The sequence below is a fragment of the Drosophila ficusphila genome, unplaced genomic scaffold, assembly GCF_018152265.1.
Source record: "Drosophila ficusphila isolate 14025-0441.05 unplaced genomic scaffold, ASM1815226v1 contig_791, whole genome shotgun sequence".
Lineage (NCBI taxonomy): Eukaryota > Metazoa > Arthropoda > Insecta > Diptera > Drosophilidae > Drosophila > Drosophila ficusphila.
In genome coordinates this window covers 23,677,570-23,700,506 of record NW_025064737.1, presented here as the reverse complement: position 1 = coordinate 23,700,506, position 22,937 = coordinate 23,677,570, and the positions used below count along the sequence as shown (strand labels likewise).

At 40.4% G+C, this 22,937-nt stretch overlaps 2 protein-coding genes across 2 annotated transcripts; both read left to right on the top strand.

Moving 5' to 3' along the window:
- The first annotated feature begins 11,076 nt into the window (after positions 1-11,076).
- On the top strand, positions 11,077-11,679 carry LOC108094555. The gene is made up of 2 exons (XM_017195163.1): positions 11,077-11,287; positions 11,362-11,679. The coding sequence occupies exons 1-2, from the start codon at positions 11,223-11,225 to the stop codon at positions 11,651-11,653; spliced, it is 357 nt and encodes a 118-aa protein (XP_017050652.1). The 5' UTR covers positions 11,077-11,222; the 3' UTR covers positions 11,654-11,679.
- A 7,755-nt stretch (positions 11,680-19,434) lies between these two features.
- LOC122320767 lies at positions 19,435-20,036 on the top strand. The gene is made up of 2 exons (XM_043209204.1): positions 19,435-19,645; positions 19,719-20,036. Exons 1-2 carry the CDS (start codon positions 19,581-19,583, stop codon positions 20,008-20,010), a joined length of 357 nt encoding a protein of 118 aa, XP_043065139.1. The 5' UTR covers positions 19,435-19,580; the 3' UTR covers positions 20,011-20,036.
- Positions 20,037-22,937: the final 2,901 nt, after the last annotated feature.

The window sequence follows — 22,937 nt, the reverse complement described above, 5'->3', positions numbered from 1 at the left end:
CGCCGCACCACTCCGCTCCGAACCATGCCGCACCACCATTAGTGGCAGTGCAGCAACCACAGTGCGAGCAGCACTTTGAAATCGAAGACATTTTACTGGGCCTGCGGGCATGCACTGCGAAAAATAAAAATGCCTTATTTAATTTTATTGAAATATTTTAAATACCAAGAAGAAGAAATCAGGAAATGTTCAAATTGCTAGTACCATAAATTTCATTTAAATCCCCTTAACAAACAACATTTTTCATGTAACTAAGACTTATATTTTAGCCTAATAGTATTTTAGTGGTTTTATATATCTAAATTATGACTTATTTTAGAAAGCCAAAGCTTCACTAATGGCCTAAAGCCCCAAAGAACAAATTTGCTCTACCGAATTTTAATTATTCAGAAGATCAACAATTGCTCGCTATAATTAAAATTGATTTATTATTTTTTGTTTCCTCAGTGTGCGCCGTTTTGTTGAATTTGGTCTGTGCCAACCGTAAATTGCCAACAGGATATTTCGCGGTTCTCCGCTTTTTATTATTATACATACTCCTATTTTTATTCGTCTTCCATCGATGGTTCGGGATCTGGTTACTGGGGAGGTGGGAGGACCTCCCCAGTCGTTCCCCGTTCCCTTGTTGTTTGTTTTCTCCCTGCTCAAACACTTTGCCCCCGTCTGTCATTGGCTTGGGCCCTTTTTTTGTGGTTTCTCCCCGGGTTTGTTTTTCTGTTCTGGTTTCAAAGTGTTTGTTTTCCTCAACTTTTTCGCAGAACAAGCTTTTGCCTGCTGGCTTTTAATTTGCACGCCACAATTGCCATGGCCACCCCGAAATGCAGCGGCCGCAATTAATTACGGCGCTGATATCATGGCACTGCCTTCGCCACTGCCGCAGCTGCGATAAAACTTTGGCAAATGTAATTTTAACAAAACCGCATCGCCGCCTGCTCAAGACAAGACAGCGGAGGCGAAGTCGGCCACCGGCGGAGCCAGCGAAACCAGCGAAGCCGGCGAAACCGCCGACCCCAGCGGAACATCTTGGCTAAATCAACGCTAGTTAGTTTTAATTATAGCAATCGGGCTCATGCAATTTCCGGCCAAATGCAATTCGATGCTAGTCGATTCAGATGGGAGTGGTATGGATGGGGAGTGCGGTCGCAATGGCGGCTCAAGCGATAAATGACTGGACGGATGGATGGAAGGACTGATGGATGAATGGCTGAGTGGATGTGTGTACCCTGAGGGCCAGGATCCAAGGACAATCTACGTATGGCCATTGCAGCTGCCAAAGTTGAATCAGCGGTTAATCGGCCTACATTCAAACTTATCGTGGGGATAAGCTCCTACCTATAAACTCCTAACAATAGCCAAGTTTTTTTATTCAGCGTACATATTTTTATTGTCAAATCCAATTAAAATATTTGTAACATGTACAAAAACATAAAGATACCTTACATTTGTCAGGGTTAAACGATGTTAACAGTATCAAATGCCAAAGAATTAATTGATAACGTCATTTTCACAAAAATATGACTTTACATTTAACTGAACATGTGCATGTTGTTGAACTCAATGCCTCTTGTTTTATTTTCTCCCTTAAATAAATTTCAAAATCATTTGTAAAGCTGTAAGAATTACGCTCGAAGGCCTAAACAAAAACCATCCATATCAGTTTGACAGCCAATCTCGACTCTTCGACTCCTCAAGCTCCGAGATTCGTGTGTGCGTGGTCAACTCACTCAAACGAGTTGGCTTAAAGCACTACAGGCTAATGCATCTTTACAATACTTTACGACCCAGCTTAGGGATCTCCCTGGACCGGCTAATGGCATCCGCTTGTTGTTCGGCACCTGCAGTTGTGTATTTATTGCAGACATCTCACAGCTCGGCCAGCAAATCCTGTGCAGAACCGGAGAAGGGATCACATTCCCAGTCGGAGAGGGGGAGGAGAAGAGGTGTCCTGGCAATCCGTAATAATCGTAATACAGAAAGCACTTTCAGCTTTTAACTTATTATTAGCTTTATTTTACAGTTGTCAGCCGGAGCAACGCCCCTGGCATTTGCAAGGACTCGTTGTGTGTCCTAGTTAGCCCCATCTGATGCGGAGCTCCTGGCTGCGAAGGTGTGTTTGTGCGGGTCACGCCCACTTTTTACTGCATTTAATTCTCCAGTGAAGTATTTAATTTTATGACACGGGATCCTTAGAGCAGGACGGAGAGTGCACGGCCCTTGGAGGACAACAAATATGGAACGACTGTCATTCCTTGCATTTAGGGGCACTTTGGGGAGTACTTGGCAGCATGTAACACCCAATACTTACGTCCCACGCACACCTGCCCGCACCTTTGCTGCCGACTCGTGTTGTTGCCGGGGCATCATTAGCGTTAACGTTGTGTAGCGTTATGTTATGTTTTCCCATATTCCGGGAGGGGATGGGAGGAGCTGTCTTGACTCCCACTCGCACTCGCACTCGCAGCAGGGTTATCGCATAATTATGCAGCATATTAATGTATTCTTTCCCCGAAGTCAACCCCTTTTTATTACTATTCATATGCAAAGTTTCACAACAATGTGGCAACCGCCTTAACTCAGCCTCCAGTCGCTCACTTCCCAAGTTGCCTCCACTCATTAGCCGCTCTCCTGCTCCTGCTATTGCTCTTGCTCTTCCTCCAAGGCTCTGAGGTCGGGGATTGTTCCATTTCCTTGCCATAATTCGTTTCGGGCTCGTAAATTTATTTCAATAATTGCCGACTGCTCGCGAGTTTCATGGAGGTGCAAATAATGTTACTTACAACCAGACACCCGCTTTTCCATTTCCATTTCAATTTGGCCGCCCCTTTTCAACAGCAACGAACAAAAATGTGTGAAAATATTAAAATAATAGTTGTAATTTATAACCAAATTGCCGGGAACATTAAAATTTTCAGCTACTGCTACTGCTGGTGCCATTAAAAATGTTTGCTAATTAAGTTTTCGCGTTCTCAGCAGTTGGGCCACTAATGTGAACACGCTTTTAAATAGTTTAACATATATACGGCTCGAGTATCACAGATATCCAGCACTGGCAACTCTTGAGTCCCCATAAAAAATGGTACACCCCTCTAATTTGCACTTAATTAAAACCCGAAAGAGAATAAGGGAAATAGCCACATTTCAAGGGGCGCAAATAGAATTTCATGGCTCTTGGCAGGCATCCAATCTCCTGGCGAAGACGCCACGCCCCCCGGGTCGTCATAAATATACATGCGGCAGTCCTGCCAAGTGCAGCGAAGGCAGGACACTTTGATCGGATCGCATCCTGCAAAAGCGGCAGGAAACGTAAATGAAACTAAAATCAATTTGGCGGCTGATGATAGCCATCACTTGGATTGAGATTAAAGAAACGTTCTCGGCTCGGGCCAAAAACAATAAAATTTTAAAAGCCAAATATTTGCCAAGATGGCAAGCGAAAAAAGAAGCCCAACAGCGCAAACCAAATCCAAAGCCACTCGAAATCTATCTTTATTCGGCGGCGCGAAAATGAATACCTGCTAAAACAAAGCAAAACCAAGAAAGGAGGCTAGCTTCGGCAAGTTGTAGCTTATATACCCTTGCAGTCATCAGATATGTCGAACAAACAAGTTTCTATATTTTCGACGATTATCCATATGATAGATATGTTATAGTCCTCCGAGTTTTATGAAATTTAATTCGAAAATCGAGAGTCATTAGAAAATTTTATATTCCAAAATCAGAAAATACAATTAAATTGCATTCAATTGAATAGATTGTTAGGGTTATCAGTTTTTTGAAGTGGCATACATACATCGTAGACTTCTCACCTAAAATTGTAGAAACATGGCCATTTTTCCAAAAAATGCGAAAATCTCTTTTTTGATAAAAAACGATGGAGTGATAATTTTTTTTTCGACAGCAAGTATGGGAACTATTCGATATAGTCGCTTATCGGGCTTGTTCCGACTTATATACTGCACAACTTTTGGGAAATTTTCAGCAAGATAGCTTTAAAACTGAGGGACTAGTTTACATACCGATTAAGATCGTGATACTGATCAAGAATATATATACTTGATGGGGTCTGAGACATCCTTCACTGGGTTGCAAACTTCTGACTGACATTATAATACCCTCTGCAAGGGTATAAAAATAACCATATTTACCCCGCAGCCGTCGAGATAATGCATAAAATTATGTAAATATTCCGAAATTATCATTTAATTTCTAAAATTGTTTATGTTTATGCACGGTAATAAGCAACCTACCAAACCGGCAGCCTGTCGTCCACCCCGAAAATTCCAACCCACAACCCACCCACGCACTTTCGCCGCACTTCAACTTAATTAAAAATTACTTTACAGACGCCAAATACTTTTAATTATTTTGGGTTCAGCGGTCGAATGGAAAGCGAGCCCCCCTCCGGGAAAATGCTTTTCCACCCCCTCCCCATTCCCACTTCCACTCGCTTTTATGGCAGCCACCATTGTTGATTTTGCATAAAGTACCCGGAGCTGATGCGATGATGCCCCGTGCAGCCCAATTAAAAGCGTTCGGAAACCGTTTCGGAATAAAAATAATAATTCGAGGGCTGCATTTCGGGTATCCTGTATCCTGTACTCTGTATCCTTTCAGCCCGCCGGCCGAACGAACGGAATTTATGCAAACCGCGGGTGACGCGGCCCTAAAAAGCCCCGAACGCAATTGATGGCTGGCTTCATTGATTTTCCATTTGATTTTACTCATTCGTTTTTATGATTTGCCTGCGAATCGAAATGTGCTCGTGCCCAACTCGAATCGCGTTTGGTAATGGTTGATTGTGCGATAGGATCCCTGCTCTTTGCACTCTTTGTGCTCCAAAACCGCCGAAAAAACGCACTCCCCACTGTTTTTTGCGAGTTGGGTCACAGTGAGCCACGTGATTCGCATTATTTGCAATTTTGGCTTTTTACGCGGCCCTCATAAAGTGTATTTGAGTGGGTTTCGGGTGGGTTTCGTTGTGCTTGCCATTCGATATTGTTTTATTTAAACCACAGAATCGGAGCGTGAAGATCTGCAGATGGAATGAAGGCTTTCGTTCGCCTCTAATGTCCTTGTGTTTTTCAGCACTCAAAAGTCCTGCCTTGCTGCAATTTCAGTTCCTGATCCTTGGCTCGGCAATTTATATACTTGGAAATATATGAAATGCTTTAGGACTTTTAAAAGAATTTTCTTGGAGTTTCTGCCATTTAATTACACTAGGGAAAATAATGTATAAAATGGATAAAACTATTGCAGCTTATATGGAACCAGGTGGTTCTCCCCAAGGAATTTTAACAGAGCTCTTCCTGAAACTTTATAAAATTTCTTGGAATGTATTAATTTAAAAAATTCAGCTTATTACACATATTTTTCCGAGTGAAATTTTGTTCAATTCATAGATGAGATAAGGCACACACACGGCACATCCTCGAGCTGGTTTATCCGCTAAACTCCTGATTTATCTGCCATCCGCTGGCTCCACGCTCAACTTGTAATTGCGTTGGATGAGCATTCTGGGGAGGTCGAGGAGAAGGGCTTTGTTCTACTTCTTTGGCGAGCTTGACCATTTTCCTTGATTGCAATTGAATTGCATGCAATTTCCGTTGCTGCTCTCAGATTTAATACAATTGATAAATACGTCGTTGTCGTTTTCGTTGTGCTGAGTGCTGAGCGTCTTTATGACTTGGCAGCTGTCTAACAATGAGTGCTCGGCCGGCTTAACCCCTTGCTGGCCCAAATCCGGCGTCCACTGACCATTGTCCCAAATGGAAAACACTTCACACCTAGCTGCCAAATGAGAGTGAGAGAGGAAAAGCCTTTTCACCGAGCGACAGGGACTGAAAGCCTGGCACTCAACTGGCTGGCCAAAAATGTTGTGCGCTTTTAATTAAAAGTAATGTCATACAATTCCATTACACTCGGCCCGAAATGTGTGCGCTACACATTTACATATCCCGGCTACCAGGCTACCAAGGAGCCCCGGTCCATCTCTCTTTCGCACTTCTGGCCACCTTGCCGTGTCCTGCTCCATCCTTCAGCCAGGACTCTGTCTCCGCTTTGTCATTTGTATTTGTTTTATTTCCATGCCGGCAGCGCACTTCGAATGTGGCCCACTGGCAAAGTGACAACAAAAGTAAATTAATGTGCGTACATCTGGGCCCCGATCCCCTCTATATCCTGTATCCTTTTCCCACGGCAGTGTCTGCATGTGTATATGTGTGTGTGGTGTGTGTGTGGTTTTTGCCGTTTTGCCTCTACAGGTAATTTATTGCATTCAAACATAATGGAAAATATTTTTGCTACCCTTCCATTAGACGCAGGACTCGACGATGACGAGGACAGGGCATTAGCATTAAGTTTATATCCACACATCAACTGTCCTGATGATAGAGCCTGATCACCTGGCCGTTGGGGCCTCAGCTGTCTGGCATATTGGGTATATTAGTGGGGCGAGTGGGAAAGGCCCAAATATAGACAAATTGCCCGGCCCATACGTTTTCATTTCGTTTGATGCGTTCCGTTGTTAGCCATGTGTGCCGAGTATTGGCCTCCGGCTCGTCCTGCTATCGATATCTTACTTAAAAACGAATTGACATTAATTGAAGGCATGCCAACGGCAAACAAAACTAAATAAATAACAACGACTGGCCAAGGAATGTGCGGCCAGGCATCTGGAATGCTGCATGTCCTGGCGAGTGTTCCTCCTTCGGTTAGGGGCACTAAAAAAAAATTTTTTTTTAATTTAATTTGAAACTATTGAAGATAAAACAAGAAAGAAAAGGAAAACGCGTTTGTATTATATTCAGTAAATAATTCCAGTCTAAGGTGTGTGCTCTAAAGCATTTGGGTATACTTAGCTTTTTAAAAAGTTTCTTTACTTTCATTGTAGTTTATTGTGTAACCTCATCTTTTTTGTAGAGTGTACCTGCACTGTGAGAGCGAGGGACCTTGTTAACTTCGAGTCGATATTGTGGCGGCGGCCGACCAAGTTTTCAACATGGCAAATTCAATTGTCGTTTGATGCGGCGACAGCCCAGCCGCAGCAAACCGAAGTCAGCCACATCAAGGGGCCCCAAAAGGGGGAAGGGGGAAAGAGGTGAAGAAGGTGGAAGAGGGGAGAGTGGGGGGAGGAGCTCAGTGGAGCAGCATATTTGCGCCATGCCTCGGCATTCACCTGATGAATTTATCACAGCTGGGAATGAGGACTCTGCTCGGGAGCCAAACACAACCACAACAGTTGTCGTTGTCTGCTAAATTGGTTTTCTTTTTGTCAATTGGGGATTTCGATTGTTGCAAGAGGCCAAAGCGACGACGAACGAAAAAAAGCCAAAGGAAGAAATGCCTTCTGCCAGCATAAGTAGTAAGAAAAATAAAGTAGGGGAGAAACGGCGCGGCGCCGCAAGATTCCAGGACGACAGAGGCCCGCTGAGACAAACTGCCGGCAAGAAGTTAAGCGCACAAACATCAATGGGGTCAGCTAATGCTCCATCCAGCCATCCAGCCATACAGCCGTACAGCCATACAGCCATCCAGCCGGATCCCCGATGCCAGAACCATCTCAATTGAGTATTGATAAAGTCGGGGAAGGCCGGGGCTCGTTTCCCCTGCGGCGGCCCCGGGCAATGAGTAAACAATGACATAATGACAAGTGGCGGAGAGTTTAAGTGATAAATAATTAATTGATTTTTGTTGCAACAAAAGCAAAGATGGCCAGGATGGCAAGGATGGCTCGACTGGACTCGACTCGATTCGACTTGGCTCGAATCGGGCGAAAGGAAAGAAGTTCAAACCCTGGCAACGAGATAAGTTAAAAGGTAGATTAAGATAAATGGGCGACTCCTTCTTTGGCTGCTGTCGCAGCTGCCACGCCCCCCGCCCCGTCGACCACCGCCGCCCTTTTCTGGAGCTGTGTAGTTGTTATTTTTTAAACACGAATTTGCCGGCATTCCTCTTGTTTGTTCCTTCGCTTGTTTCGCATAATAAAACAACAGTGGGTTGGCCATCCCAAGGATGAGGGGGCGTGGGGGCGTGGGGGAAAGGGGGGTAGGGGATACAGCGGGGCATCCTGCCTCCTGGGGGCGTTTGGCCAGTTGTGTCCTTTTTATTGGCCCATCAGCGGCACTCGTCCCGGAAGCTGTGCTGTCTATTTCCGCCAGCGTTTGATTTCGGAATTGTTATTTTTATGAGCCAGCCCACTGTAACTCTACCTTTTCAAACGAAAGCTCGAACGGATTTAAGTGCTCTGCTGGTGGCAATAGCTTAGCCATAGAAAATTCTGGTGGGCCAGCAAAAAACATGATATGATATCCAAAATCAATATAAACTGCGCTGCCGGAATGGCTTTCAATTTACAGTTATCCGTGTAGAGAAGTACACTCCAATCAGTCCATTAACCTACTTGTTAACTCTGATTACATCAAATCATTTTCACTTGTCTCATTTAGAAACCATTAGCTTTTGTGTTGTTTGCTTGTTTTCTAATTTTTGGTTGCTCATTGTTGGAAACTATTTATAACCGGCCTGTAACCTATTAATTACTATTGATAAAAATCTTATTAATTGCTATTTGATGACCTAATTAACAATTTCCGCGTAAGTGCTTCAATCAAATTTGTTTAAGGCTTCAATGAAAGTATTACGATAGGCCGCCTCTTGTCTGTCAACCCTTTCAGTGCATGTTTGCTTGGCCTTTGCGATATCCAGCGGTGTATTTTCATACCGAGTCGATATATTGATTGCGGCGCAATCAGCAGATCTACCGAACTACGCACTCAGCGAGGTCCTTTCATATTCTCAGTGGCCACGCTGCGTATGCATAATGCCGGCCTAATGCCACTAAAAAGTCGCTGATTGTTATCACAATGTCACCGGGACCCAAAACAAAAAGCAAATCGAATGTACAAAAAGCAAACACAAATAGGCAGCGTCAGCGGCGTCGCTGGTGGCTTTTCATTAATTTTCGGCACGCAGGGCGTACGGAAAGGGGCTTGTTCCGGAAGGGGGAAGAGTGGGAGGGAGGTGGGCGTGAGTACATAGCTCCCAAGTCCTCCCAAGCCGAGGGTCTCATGTAATCCTGGCAAAACCCACGCCCGGGTGTGTGGGTATGCGAGTGCGACTGCTAGTGTGTGTGTCTGTTTGCCAAAGTCGGCTGAAGTGTGCTCCCAAGTGAATAATTTGTTATCAGCGCATAATCAACGAGACAGCCGCAATACACACTCACTCCCACAAGGCGGCAAATCCCAGGGTCGACGGGGGCAGTGGGTCACCGAAGGAAAGGTGAGGTCCTGACCATTTTACTTACCGCTGCCACACATTCGTGTCACTATGTAACCACAGTTGCGGTAGAGTTTCTAGGAATTTTGTAACCGAGTTGGTGGTTAGTTATTATTTGATAAATGTACATTTCAATAGAAAGTATTAATAAATACAAATCTAGATAGAAATCATTAAAAATAAAACTAATACTAGAGTTTATTACACTTTAGTTTATTTTCCACTGAAATAGTTTGGTTTTATTTTTCTCTTGTAACTATTTTTTCACGACAGCAAGTAGCTTTGCATTTTTGGTGGACCCCTTGCTGTACCCAAATGTTTGTGTGTAAAAAGGTGGCCGCCATCAAAATAATTACGATACAGGGCTCGACATGCATGTTGTTGCCGCACTGAGTGCGTTTGTGTGTAGCAATGCGTGTGCACAACAACAAAAAGTCATTTAGTTAAAAACCTGACTTTTTATTTGCGCCGCGGGTTGTCCCCCCAAAACCCCAGAACCTGTAAGCCCCTTAACCCTGCCGCTGCCCCGTTTAACCCTCGGCCGCCCTGCCGTTCTGTGTCCCGCGGAGCCAGCCAGGCGTTGAACACTTCATCAACTCATCAGAGCGCGCCCTTTTTGCATGTCCTTAACCGTTTAACGGCGCCGACTCACCCACACCGTCACATCATTTATTGCTGCGGTTGCTCCTCGTTCGTATTTTGTTTGTTTGTCTTGGAACAACTCTCGCGCACACACGCACACACACCAAACATAAAATACACAAAATTACTCTTATGAAAATTAATAAGTTAACTTTTTTCTACGCTCGACTTTTCCCCAGAACACTTTTTTATTACGCTCATGTGTAAAGGTGCCTGGGTATATGTGTGTGTGAGAGAGTGTTTGTTGTACCTATAATATTTTTATTTTTCTGCCTTTCTTGCCTGTTTTGCTTCATTTGAACGCATTTGCCTCGCGTAATGAAAGTAATTGAAATTAAAAGTAAAGAAACGTGTTGCACGTAATACATGTAAATATCTGTAAGGGTGTGGGGCTGCCTTCTGGTGTGTGTGTGTGTGTGTGTGCACTTTGCTGGCTGCTCCAAATTAATCCCTAAAGTAATTAGAAAAAAATTCCAAATGAGTTCGAGTAGCACGAGTGTTTGAGTAAGTTGGGATCGCGAAGGTTCGTGCCGAGTGCATATTTTGCAGGCGGACCAACAACTTTAGCACCACGACAACCGCGAGATAATGTGGCAATGGAGGTGTGGCCCGCAGAAGTGTGATTCCTAAAATATGTGTCATCCCAAACGGCTGAAAAATCAAAGCAAGAACTTAATACTCCTTGAAGCCGTCAAAGAAAAATGTCAATTAAGCATAATTAAATACTTTCCCTTTGATTGAGGGTTGGGCTTTGAAAAGGGATCATTCGGTTGGATCGGAAAGGGTAGTAAGTCATTAGCAGGGATTCTCTTGTACAAAAAACGAAAAGGTGAACTCGTTCAACTTGAACTTTCGAAAGTGAAACTTTCTTTTAAATTAAATTGGGTGTCGACACAGTTGCGATATGAAAATGTGCTGTAAATGGACCGTGAAGCTTAAGCCAAGCGAAATTGATAATGTTCTTTGGCCCTGGCTCGTTTTTATAACCTTCAAATGCTGCATGATGTTTAATATTTAATAATATTCGAAATGAATGTTTTGCCAGCGATGTATGTACTGGCGACTGAAGCCTCCAAAATTTAATGGGAAAAAAAAAAAGAGAAAATGTTCATTTTGATTTGTTTATATTTGGCGCCAAAGGTTCTGAGCTTAGATTACCGATTAGGTAAACTAAGAGTTGCCATCTGATAAATAATCTTTTATCAGCTGTACCAGGTATGCACTGATAAATAATCTCTTATCAGCTGTACCAGGTATGCACTGGAAAGCTGCAATTAACTATCATGGCGTAAAATTTTGACTGACCTATGTTTCCGCTCTGGAATGTAAAGTTCTTTTCGATCAAACCTTCAGAGCAGAAACACCTGTCCAAGTAAGTTCCTTGCCTTGGCATGTGGGTGGCATTGGGTTAAATTCTTTTTGGGTTATTTCTTTAAATTTACCCAGATTAACCTGCCAGATATATTCCGCCAACCCATTCCCGCGGAATTATAAGAAGGAAGAAAGGAAATTAGGAACCCTTTGGAGTTACTGGCCTTATCTAGGAGAACCCACCTCCACGTGGATCATCCATCGGCCCGGCATCCAGGCAGAGCAAGCCCTAAGCCGGCCCAGCGATCCGCAAGTGTCCCGCGGAGCGCTTCATTCATCCCCTCGAGGGATCGACAACTCCGCGGGCCAGCAATTTTTTTTGGATGTGAAAGTGGCAAAAAAGCCCTGTGACAAATGTGAAATTTAACCTAAAAGCCCCAATAAAACCATGTGCACACTGGAAAAAAAAATATAAGACAAAGACTATAATGGAAAATATAAAATAATAAAGATCAATGCAAGTGATATAAAAACATGAATATGAGAAAGGAAAAAATTGTGTATAAAAGCAAAAATTTAATTTTTTTTTGTTATATATAAATTTTGCGAGTGATATACACTGCAAATAAATGAAGTGGAAATTTGAATAAATAAACCTTAAAATATAAAGAAGCGAGAACAGTGCTAAAAAAATATTATAAAGGAAATAAATGAAAAGGTGAAAACAAAGACCTGAAAGAAAAATGGACAAAAAATAAATAGTTAAAAATGTTAAAATAAAGAATAAGTTAAAAATTATATAAATAAAGTCAAAATGTGAAAACGTGCGGCAAAAAGTTAGAAAGGCTCTTCAAAAATTTAAATTGTTATTTTTTCTTATTTTTTTGGTTTATTTTTCTTTTATTTTTGTTTTGGTTGAGCGTGGAAAAAAACCAGCCAGAGATCGAAGTGATAAGAGCATAAGTGCAAGAATGCACAGAAGAGTTTGGTTGTGTGAGTTCGGTTTGTAGAGCAAAGAATCGCTGAAAGAAAAGCTCTGATGTTTTACACAAAAAAAATTAAATTGATTGCGTTTTAGAAGTGTCCCAAAATTATTGGGAAAAGCCCCAAAATTCTGTTTCCAGCACTCCAACGCCGGGAGATCGATCTTTCGTCGTGGGATATGCACGTGAGTTTGGTTTTTTTTCTAATTTTATTTTCAATTTCAACAACAAAATACCTGCATGCAATTATTATTTTTTGTTGTAATTTAAATACCTCTCATAAACGAATTTTGGTGGAATGGAAAGATGATAAAAGAATCAAAAAAAAACGGTTACATTCACAGAGAGCTTATCTTTTAGTTCGTGAGCTTTTGCTACACCGAGAGAAATTTTTGAACGAGTTTATTTAATTTAATATTATTTAAATAAAAATAATTAGAGATGAGCAGATGAGAATAAAAATATAAAAATATTAAAGCTAAAAGAAAATTTAGAATACACTGAGAGAAATTTTTGAACGAGTTTATTTAATTTAATATTATTTAAATAAAAATAATTTGAGATGAGCAGATGAGAATAAAAATACAAAAATATTATAGCTAAAAGAAAATTTGGAATACACCGAGAGAAATTTTTGAGCGAGTTTATTTTATTTAATAATATTTAAATAAAAATAATTAGAGATGATCAGATAAGAATGAAAATACAAATATTATAGCTAAAAGAAAATTTTGATTACACTGGAAAAAAAAATGTTTAAAAAAATTTTAATATAGAAAAAAAAAAAAATTTTTTTTATATTAAATAAATACCGCCGATTGAAAATATGGATTAACTTTAATTTTGAATATTGCCTACCAGGTTTATTGCCACGTTTATTATTTTATTGCCACGTTTATTATTTTTATTAGCCACGTTTAGAATAGTAATTTAAATTTTTGTTTATTTTTTTTTTAAATTAATTATGCCATCCTTACTTTACTATTTTTAATACCTTTTTAGTATTAATACTTTTTAATCTATTCCTTTATATTTAGTTTTAATTCATTTTAATAATTACTATTTTTCTATACACTATTTTTGAATATTTAATATCAATCTTTGGTCATAATTTTCTATCGCTCAAAATAAAAATGTATCTTTTTATTATTAACTTTTATAACGTTTAAAAAAAAAAAATAATACAATGAATAACTAAACCCATATCAGAACCATGCTGTTGTTTCTCCAGTCCTAGGGTATGAAGGGATCCTCAGAGCCATGCTCGAGCGGAAAGGATCATAGGTTGGGTAGGGCATAAAGCGAACACCACTTCATCTGTGTATCGCAATCTTTTCATTTCTCACCTCTTTCTCTTTCTCTTTCTTCTACTTTCTCTGAAATTGTCCTTCTGTTCTTCCGGTTAACGTTTAGCTCTCTGGAAATTTTCACAGTTTTCCTGTTTGAATTTTTTTTGTCGCAGCACGCTAAATTCTAATCCTAATTAATAATAATGAGTAGTTAGTGTTGGATTCTATACGGAGCAAGACCACCACCCCCAAAGCCGACGAGCTAGAGCCGGAAAATTAAAGCGTGCCCCGCAAGTATAGAAACCAGGATTGATCGCTACTACCGTTACACGTTACAGATAATTATTTATTATTAATTAAGTAAAGTGGCGCCCAACGTGGGGCCTTAGTGAATAAATTCAAGTTCATTAAGACTCGCGAAGGACATAATTTCAGAAACTCTTTCATTTCTTCATTACTTTAAAATTTCACCTTTCTAAATTTTCAATTGTGTTCGAATTCCTGGAATTCATGCCGTAAGAATATCAGTATTCAAAGCTGACCGGAATTAGACCATAAAGCGGAAATTTTCTACCTAAAGCAGAAGTGACGGGAGTTTTCAGTCGCAGGAAAACAGATTTATAAATCAAAACTTCGGTTGATTTTCTGTCCGCGATTGCAAAAACCAATCACTGAGCTACTCAAACTGTTCTATAAAAGAAATTATCGATGAACAAAGAGGAAAATACTGGCATAACTTGCGAGATGCGCCGTATCCTATCTTCGTAATTTCTGAATCTAAATTCTTACTACTGGAAGGAAAATTTGTTTACACTGGAATACGAGTGTAAGAGTACACCGTCCAAAACTTAGGTAGAAAGAAAGGATTATCTTTTGAATAAGTTAAGTCAATTTGAACGAATTTTCTTCCAAACTCTATACACCTTTTGAGAAATTTAAGAAAAGAGAATGTACATATCCTTGGACACGAGAACAACAAGCTAAGGGTTCAGATTATAAATTTTATTGAGTTATATTGATCTTTGTTATTTTTAAGATTTTTTTCGTGTGTCACATTTTTGAGAATTAATTGAGTATGATGGGGTTAGATCGATCGCCGAATAAGAGAGTCGGAAGTGCCTCAAATTCTTTGTGTTCTATATGTCAAGTTGACATTAGTTCAGCAGACGTATATACAACGACATGTCAGCACGAATTCCACAGAGTATGTATTGAAGCTCATTGGAAGAACAGTGAGAAGTGTCCAGTTTGCGAATCGGCATGTAGAGCCACAGTCTCTAAAACTGCCGAAAAAGCAGCTCGAGAAACTCGAAGTCGAGCTAAAGCTACTCAGCCGGTTAATAATCCATTAGATGAGGGACCTTCTACTTCAATACGAAGTTCTAGCAATAATAGTAATACAAATTCAAGTGTTATCACAGCCAACGCAGTCACTTTGTTAGCCATGGAGCGGAGGATGTTAGCCACTCTCTCCGAGAAGATGTCTGAATTGATACAGAATGCTTTCTCGGAAAGTGTGAATCGAGTGACGGTTACTCCAAGCCCAGCTCAGCCCCAGCTCCAAGATCAGGTGCCAAGAGTTTTTGATAGAGTCGAAACTCCACGCTCTCCTGCTTCCCAAAGCATGGTTTCATCTGAATTACTAACGCGGCCAGATAAAGTTGTTCATATTCTCAATGGCTGGAAAATTAAATTTTCTGGAGAAAGTATGTCTGTTGACAATTTTATTTATAGGGTCGAAGCCCTCACAAGGCAAATGCTGGACGGAAACTTTACCGTGTTGTGTAAGAACTGCAGTGTTCTATTCGAAGGCAAAGCCAACGAGTTTTATTGGCGGTACCATAAGGCGTACGGTGAAATCTCTTGGGAGGATTTTTGTGCAGCCTTACGACTTCAATTTAGACACAGTAGAGATGATAATGACATAGAGGAATTAATTAGAATGACCAAACAGAAACCAAATGAATCCTTCGATAGCTTCTACGACACCATATCAGGACTAATTGATCAGTTAGAACAGCCCTGGGTGTCAAGTAAACTTGTCCGAGTACTTAAAAGTAATCTTCGTCCTGAAATTCGGCATGAAATCCTGAATCTGGAAATAAAAACGGTGTCCGAATTAAGGGAGATTTGTAGGCGTCGCGAAGCATTTCTCGCTGATGTCAAGAGATGTAGTGGGTACACTAAGGTTGTTCCTTTTAGGCGTGAAGTAGCTGAATTTGGAGACGAAATGGTAGATCCCCAAGAATCAGAACCTGAGGGTGAGGCAGAAATCGAAGCCTTTTCCTTAAAATGCTGGAACTGCCAAAGCGAAGGACATAGGTATCAGGATTGTCTCTCAGAAAGACGTGTGTTTTGTTACGGATGCGGTGCGGCTAACACGTACAAGCCAAGTTGCAGTAAATGTACAAAAAACTTCAAGCAAGGCATATCGAAGTCGCAATACAAACCGAAGACTTCATATGCCAGTCGAAATCAGTCCACAATGACCGACCAATAGAGGACACTCTTCAGAGTGTATCTCTCTCTTCCCCTGACGAACAAATAGTCCCAGATAGCTCTCTGCTTCACAGCAAAATTTCAAAGTTAAGGGACGTCGCAATCCATGAAGTACAAAAGATAGCTAACGTAGCTAAACGGAATTCTCGAAGGTTAAAGGCGTTTTGGAAAAATGTGAAAAGATGCAAAGACAGTTTGAAACTCATCAATTCCATACCTGCAGGTTCTAGAGATCCACGACCGTTTCTACCGGTTCGATTGCTCGATCGCGTTGTATACGGTTTGTTAGATTCGGGAGCTTCGATTAGTTGCCTAGGAGGAGAATTAGCTAAGGAAGTGATAAAGAATAAGGAATACCGAGCCATAAAAGGCAGCGCTGCGACAGCAGACGGGAAATCCCAAAATATAGTAGGAGTTCTTAACATTGACGTAGAATACGGCAATGATAAGAAGCCTTTAAAACTTTATGTAGTACCTTCACTTAAACAAGAATTATATCTTGGCATAGACTTTTGGAAGTTATACGATCTTCTTCCAACACATTTAAAAATATCGGAGATAGAATCGGCTAAGGTAGTCCGCCCAGACGAGGTGGATCAACACGATTTGTCGGAAGTCGAAAAAACTAAATTGGCAAATACCATAAATTGTTTTCCTTCGTTTACTCAGGAAGGATTAGGCAGGACAAATTTGATAACTCACACTATTGATGTAGGAATGGCGAAGCCCATCAAACAGCGGCATTTCCCTGTATCTCCAGCAGTTGAAAAGGCAATGTATACTGAAATTGACAGAATGTTGCAATTGGGAGTGATAGAGGAATCAGAGAGTGCATGGTCCTCTCCAATCGTAATGGTTACTAAACCAGGGAAAGTCAGAATATGCTTAGATTGCCGGAAAGTCAATAGTTTCACGGAAAAGGACGCGTATCCTCTTCCCCAAATAAATGGAATTTTGAGCCGATTACCAAAAGCAGAATTTATAACTAGCTTGGACTTAAAGGATGCTTATTGGCAAGTGCCTTTAGATGTTCAGTCGCGCGATAAGACTGCGTTCACGGTACCAGGTAGACCGTTATACCAATTTAAAGTAATGCCGTTTGGTTTATGCAATGCTACGAGCACCATGTCTCGTTTAATGGACAAGGTAGTGCCAGCTCACATGAGGAACGAAGTTTTTATATATTTAGATGATCTGCTAATAGTATCTGCAAGTTTTGACAATCACCTCGAAGTTCTCAGGGAGTTAGCATTGCACATTAGGCGTGCAGGTTTGACAATCAACATTGGCAAAAGTCACTTCTGCATGCGGAGAGTGCGTTATCTGGGTCACATAATAGGTGACGGCGGAATCCGTACAGACCCAGAAAAGGTGTCTGCGATTACCAACTTTCCTTTACCAAAAAGCTTAAAGAACTTGAGAAGCTTTATGGGGATGTGTGGATGGTATCGGAAATTCGTGCCAAATTTTGCGTCTCTATCTGCTCCTTTGACGGACTTGATGACGACAAAACGAAAGTTCAGCTTGACCGAAGAGGCTATAAGAGCGTTTGAGAGGCTTAAGCAGTGTCTTAGTGAAGCTCCTGTTTTATGCAGTCCAGACTTCGCGAAGCCGTTCGCTATACACTGTGATGCCAGCAAAACAGGCGTAGGAGCTGTATTAGTGCAGGTTTCAGACGAAGGCGACGAGAGACCGATTGCTTTTGTTTCTAAGAAATTAAATAAAGCTCAGAAAAACTACACAGTCACTGAACAAGAATGTTTAGCTGCTATCGTCGCTTTAAAGAATTTTAGAGCTTATGTGGAGGGTTTGAAATTCAAGATAATTACAGATCATGCTTCTTTAAAGTGGTTGATGTCGAACCACGATTTAAGTTCCCGATTAGCTCGGTGGTCGTTAGCGTTACAAAGATACGTTTTCGAGATCGAGCATCGCAAGGGTTCACTGAACGTTGTCCCCGACGTTTTGTCTCGTGTAAACGAAGAGGCAGTTGCTGCCATAGATTTGACGGAAGGACTTATTATTGATCTGAACTCCGAATCATTTAAAACAGAGGAGTATAAGAATTTGATAAAGAATGTAGAAGAAAATAAACGAAATTTCCCGGATCTTAAAGTGGAAGACGGTTATTTGTATCGTAAAGCGGAACACTTAACCGGAGAACAGATGCATGACGAATACGCATGGAAGCTTTGGTTACCAAAGGAATTAGTGCCCAAAGTTCTTTCTCTAGCTCATGATAGCTCCTTGGCCTCACATGGAGGCGTACACAAAACTATCGAGAGGATCAGGCGATACTATTTCTGGCCTGGTCTCGTTTCAGACGTAAGAGCCTATATAAGCGCTTGTGAGGTTTGCAAATGCACGAAAGCACCGAATTGTGTTCTCAGACCTCCTTTGGGAAGAGCACCGGAGACTCAGCGGTTCTTTCAAAGACTTTTCGTTGATTTTCTCGGGCCTTATCCCAGATCGCGAAGTGGAAACGTCGGCATTTTTATCGTCCTTGACCATTTCTCAAAGTTTGTTTTCCTTAAACCTGTGAGGAAAATTGATTCTAGCGCAATTGTGAAGTATCTAGATAGTGAACTGTTTATGACTTTTGGAGTCCCTGAAACAATGGTGTCAGATAACGGGTCCCAATTTCGTTCGAAAGCATTTCAAGGATTAATGCAGGAATATAGCATTAATCATATTCTGACTGCTGTTTATTCACCTCAGGCTAACGCCTCGGAGCGTGTAAATAGATCGGTCATATCCGCGATTAGAGCGTATATACGCCCAGATCAGAAGGATTGGGATGAAGTTCTGAACAGGATATCCTGCGCGTTGAGGTCTTCCATACACTCCAGCCTTGGAACAAGTCCGTACTACATGGCTTTTGGACAGCATATGGTTACCTCTGGTTCGACCTATTCTCTGCTCCGACGTTTAAATCTTTTGAACGATCGTTCTCTACGATTTGACAGGCAGGATTCTTTCGAAATAATTCGCAAACAAGCATGCGAGCAAATGTATAGAAAGCACGAGGAGAACAAGAAACGCTATGATCTCCGTACTCGAAATGTCACGTATACTGAAGGTCAAGAGGTATATCGACGTAATTTTAAGCAAAGCTGCTTTCAAACGGGATATAACGCCAAATTCGGTCCAATGTTTGTAAAATCTCGGATTCGAAGGAAGATCGGTAACCTCTACTATGAACTGGAAGACCTTCAAGGAAAAGTTGTAGGTACATATCACGCTAAAGACATTCGGCAATAGCTTCAGTCGGAATCAGTCTAGGGCATTCTCTCTATTATACCCTAGTCTGATTTTAGCGGGGGGGTTTTGTACTGGCGACTGAAGCCTCCAAAATTTAATGGGAAAAAAAAAAAGAGAAAATGTTCATTTTGATTTGTTTATATTTGGCGCCAAAGGTTCTGAGCTTAGATTACCGATTAGGTAAACTAAGAGTTGCCATCTGATAAATAATCTTTTATCAGCTGTACCAGGTATGCACTGATAAATAATCTCTTATCAGCTGTACCAGGTATGCACTGGAAAGCTGCAATTAACTATCATGGCGTAAAATTTTGACTGACCTATGTTTCCGCTCTGGAATGTAAAGTTCTTTTCGATCAAACCTTCAGAGCAGAAACACCTGTCCAAGTAAGTTCCTTGCCTTGGCATGTGGGTGGCATTGGGTTAAATTCTTTTGGGTTATTTCTTTAAATTTACCCAGATTAACCTGCCAGATATATTCCGCCAACCCATTCCCGCGGAATTATAAGAAGGAAGAAAGGAAATTAGGAACCCTTTGGAGTTACTGGCCTTATCTAGGAGAACCCACCTCCACGTGGATCATCCATCGGCCCGGCATCCAGGCAGAGCAAGCCCTAAGCCGGCCCAGCGATCCGCAAGTGTCCCGCGGAGCGCTTCATTCATCCCCTCGAGGGATCGACAACTCCGCGGGCCAGCAATTTTTTTTGGATGTGAAAGTGGCAAAAAAGCCCTGTGACAAATGTGAAATTTAACCTAAAAGCCCCAATAAAACCATGTGCACACTGGAAAAAAAAATATAAGACAAAGACTATAATGGAAAATATAAAATAATAAAGATCAATGCAAGTGATATAAAAACATGAATATGAGAAAGGAAAAAATTGTGTATAAAAGCAAAAATTTAATTTTTTTTTGTTATATATAAATTTTGCGAGTGATATACACTGCAAATAAATGAAGTGGAAATTTGAATAAATAAACCTTAAAATATAAAGAAGCGAGAACAGTGCTAAAAAAATATTATAAAGGAAATAAATGAAAAGGTGAAAACAAAGACCTGAAAGAAAAATGGACAAAAAATAAATAGTTAAAAATGTTAAAATAAAGAATAAGTTAAAAATTATATAAATAAAGTCAAAATGTGAAAACGTGCGGCAAAAAGTTAGAAAGGCTCTTCAAAAATTTAAATTGTTATTTTTTCTTATTTTTTTGGTTTATTTTTCTTTTATTTTTGTTTTGGTTGAGCGTGGAAAAAAACCAGCCAGAGATCGAAGTGATAAGAGCATAAGTGCAAGAATGCACAGAAGAGTTTGGTTGTGTGAGTTCGGTTTGTAGAGCAAAGAATCGCTGAAAGAAAAGCTCTGATGTTTTACACAAAAAAATTAAATTGATTGCGTTTTAGAAGTGTCCCAAAATTATTGGGAAAAGCCCCAAAATTCTGTTTCCAGCACTCCAACGCCGGGAGATCGATCTTTCGTCGTGGGATATGCACGTGAGTTTGGTTTTTTTTCTAATTTTATTTTCAATTTCAACAACAAAATACCTGCATGCAATTATTATTTTTTGTTGTAATTTAAATACCTCTCATAAACGAATTTTGGTGGAATGGAAAGATGATAAAAGAATCAAAAAAAAACGGTTACATTCACAGAGAGCTTATCTTTTAGTTCGTGAGCTTTTGCTACACCGAGAGAAATTTTTGAACGAGTTTATTTAATTTAATATTATTTAAATAAAAATAATTAGAGATGAGCAGATGAGAATAAAAATATAAAAATATTAAAGCTAAAAGAAAATTTAGAATACACTGAGAGAAATTTTTGAACGAGTTTATTTAATTTAATATTATTTAAATAAAAATAATTTGAGATGAGCAGATGAGAATAAAAATACAAAAATATTATAGCTAAAAGAAAATTTGGAATACACCGAGAGAAATTTTTGAGCGAGTTTATTTTATTTAATAATATTTAAATAAAAATAATTAGAGATGATCAGATAAGAATGAAAATACAAATATTATAGCTAAAAGAAAATTTTGATTACACTGGAAAAAAAATGTTTAAAAAATTTTTAATATAGAAAAAAAAAAAAAATTTTTTTTTATATTAAATAAATACCGCCGATTGAAAATATGGATTAACTTTAATTTTGAATATTGCCTACCAGGTTTATTGCCACGTTTATTATTTTATTGCCACGTTTATTATTTTTATTAGCCACGTTTAGAATAGTAATTTAAATTTTTGTTTATTTTTTTTTTAAATTAATTATGCCATCCTTACTTTACTATTTTTAATACCTTTTTAGTATTAATACTTTTTAATCTATTCCTTTATATTTAGTTTTAATTCATTTTAATAATTACTATTTTTCTATACACTATTTTTGAATATTTAATATCAATCTTTGGTCATAATTTTCTATCGCTCAAAATAAAAATGTATCTTTTTATTATTAACTTTTATAACGTTTAAAAAAAAAAATAATACAATGAATAACTAAACCCATATCAGAACCATGCTGTTGTTTCTCCAGTCCTAGGGTATGAAGGGCTCCTCAGAGCCATGCTCGAGCGGAAAGGATCATAGGTTGGGTAGGGCATAAAGCGAACACCACTTCATCTGTGTATCGCAATCTTTTCATTTCTCACCTCTTTCTCTTTCTCTTTCTTCTACTTTCTCTGAAATTGTCCTTCTGTTCTTCAGGTTAACGTTTAGCTCTCTGGAAATTTTCACAGTTTTCCTGTTTGAATTTTTTTTGTCGCAGCACGCTAAATTCTAATCCTAATTAATAATAATGAGTAGTTAGTGTTGGATTCTATACGGAGCAAGACCACCACCCCCAAAGCCGACGAGCTAGAGCCGGAAAATTAAAGCGTGCCCCGCAAGTATAGAAACCAGGATTGATCGCTACTACCGTTACACGTTACATGTAGTTCAAAAGGCTGCCCACGTTGGTGTGGCCGCATGTTTCCGGCTTGTTTGTCCCGGCTGCAGGATGTTGGCTGCTGGCTTTTGGATGTTGGATGCTGGAAGCTGGCTCAACTGCCAGCAAAAGTTGCATTACGCCAGTCGCGAATTTCTGTTTTGGCCAGTCGCCGAAATGTCAACGCTTCTGGGCGAGCGTGAAACTTTTCTCGTCCCGCAAAAAAAAAAAGGATGCAAAAAAAGGATACATGTGAGCGCACAAAGTTGCTGTTGAGACTGCCAGCGGAAGCGGAAACGTTTTGGCAGCGTGTGAAAAGCGGCCCCAAACAAAGTTACGACTGCTGGCCGGCTCGCCCCATGCCAGGCTCATTATGATTCAATTCCCCCGCTGCAGGCGCGTCTTTAATTTCCCACCCGCTCACGGGCAAAAACCAGGCGATGCCCACCGCCCGTTGTGACAAATAACCGAAGATTTTCATGGCATTTGGCTGTGTTTATCTGCTGCATTAGCACACGCACAATGCCGTCGGTCGAGATGGCCGAACTGGCCCACAGATTCCATTGCAGCCGGATTCCGTTGCCACTCCGCGATGGCTCGCATATTCGCGTATCGACGACCGACGGCCTCTTGGCCATCGAGGGTTTAGGGAATCGAGGGAGTCGACAGGGTGGAAGGGAGGTCCAGTTTGGCTGTTTGGTTTGTCGGTCCCTGGCTTCCGCACAACATTTATCAAATTTCGGAGCTCGGG

Coding starts and splice junctions, on each gene's coding strand:
- LOC122320767 (XM_043209204.1), top strand. CDS start 19,581: ATGTTTCCGCTCTGGAATGTAAAGTTCTTTTCGATCAAACCTTCAGAG. Junction 19,646..19,718: donor GAGCAGAAACACCTGTCCAA/GTAAGTTCCTTG, acceptor AAATTTACCCAG/ATTAACCTGCCAGATATATT.
- LOC108094555 (XM_017195163.1), top strand. CDS start 11,223: ATGTTTCCGCTCTGGAATGTAAAGTTCTTTTCGATCAAACCTTCAGAG. Junction 11,288..11,361: donor GAGCAGAAACACCTGTCCAA/GTAAGTTCCTTG, acceptor AAATTTACCCAG/ATTAACCTGCCAGATATATT.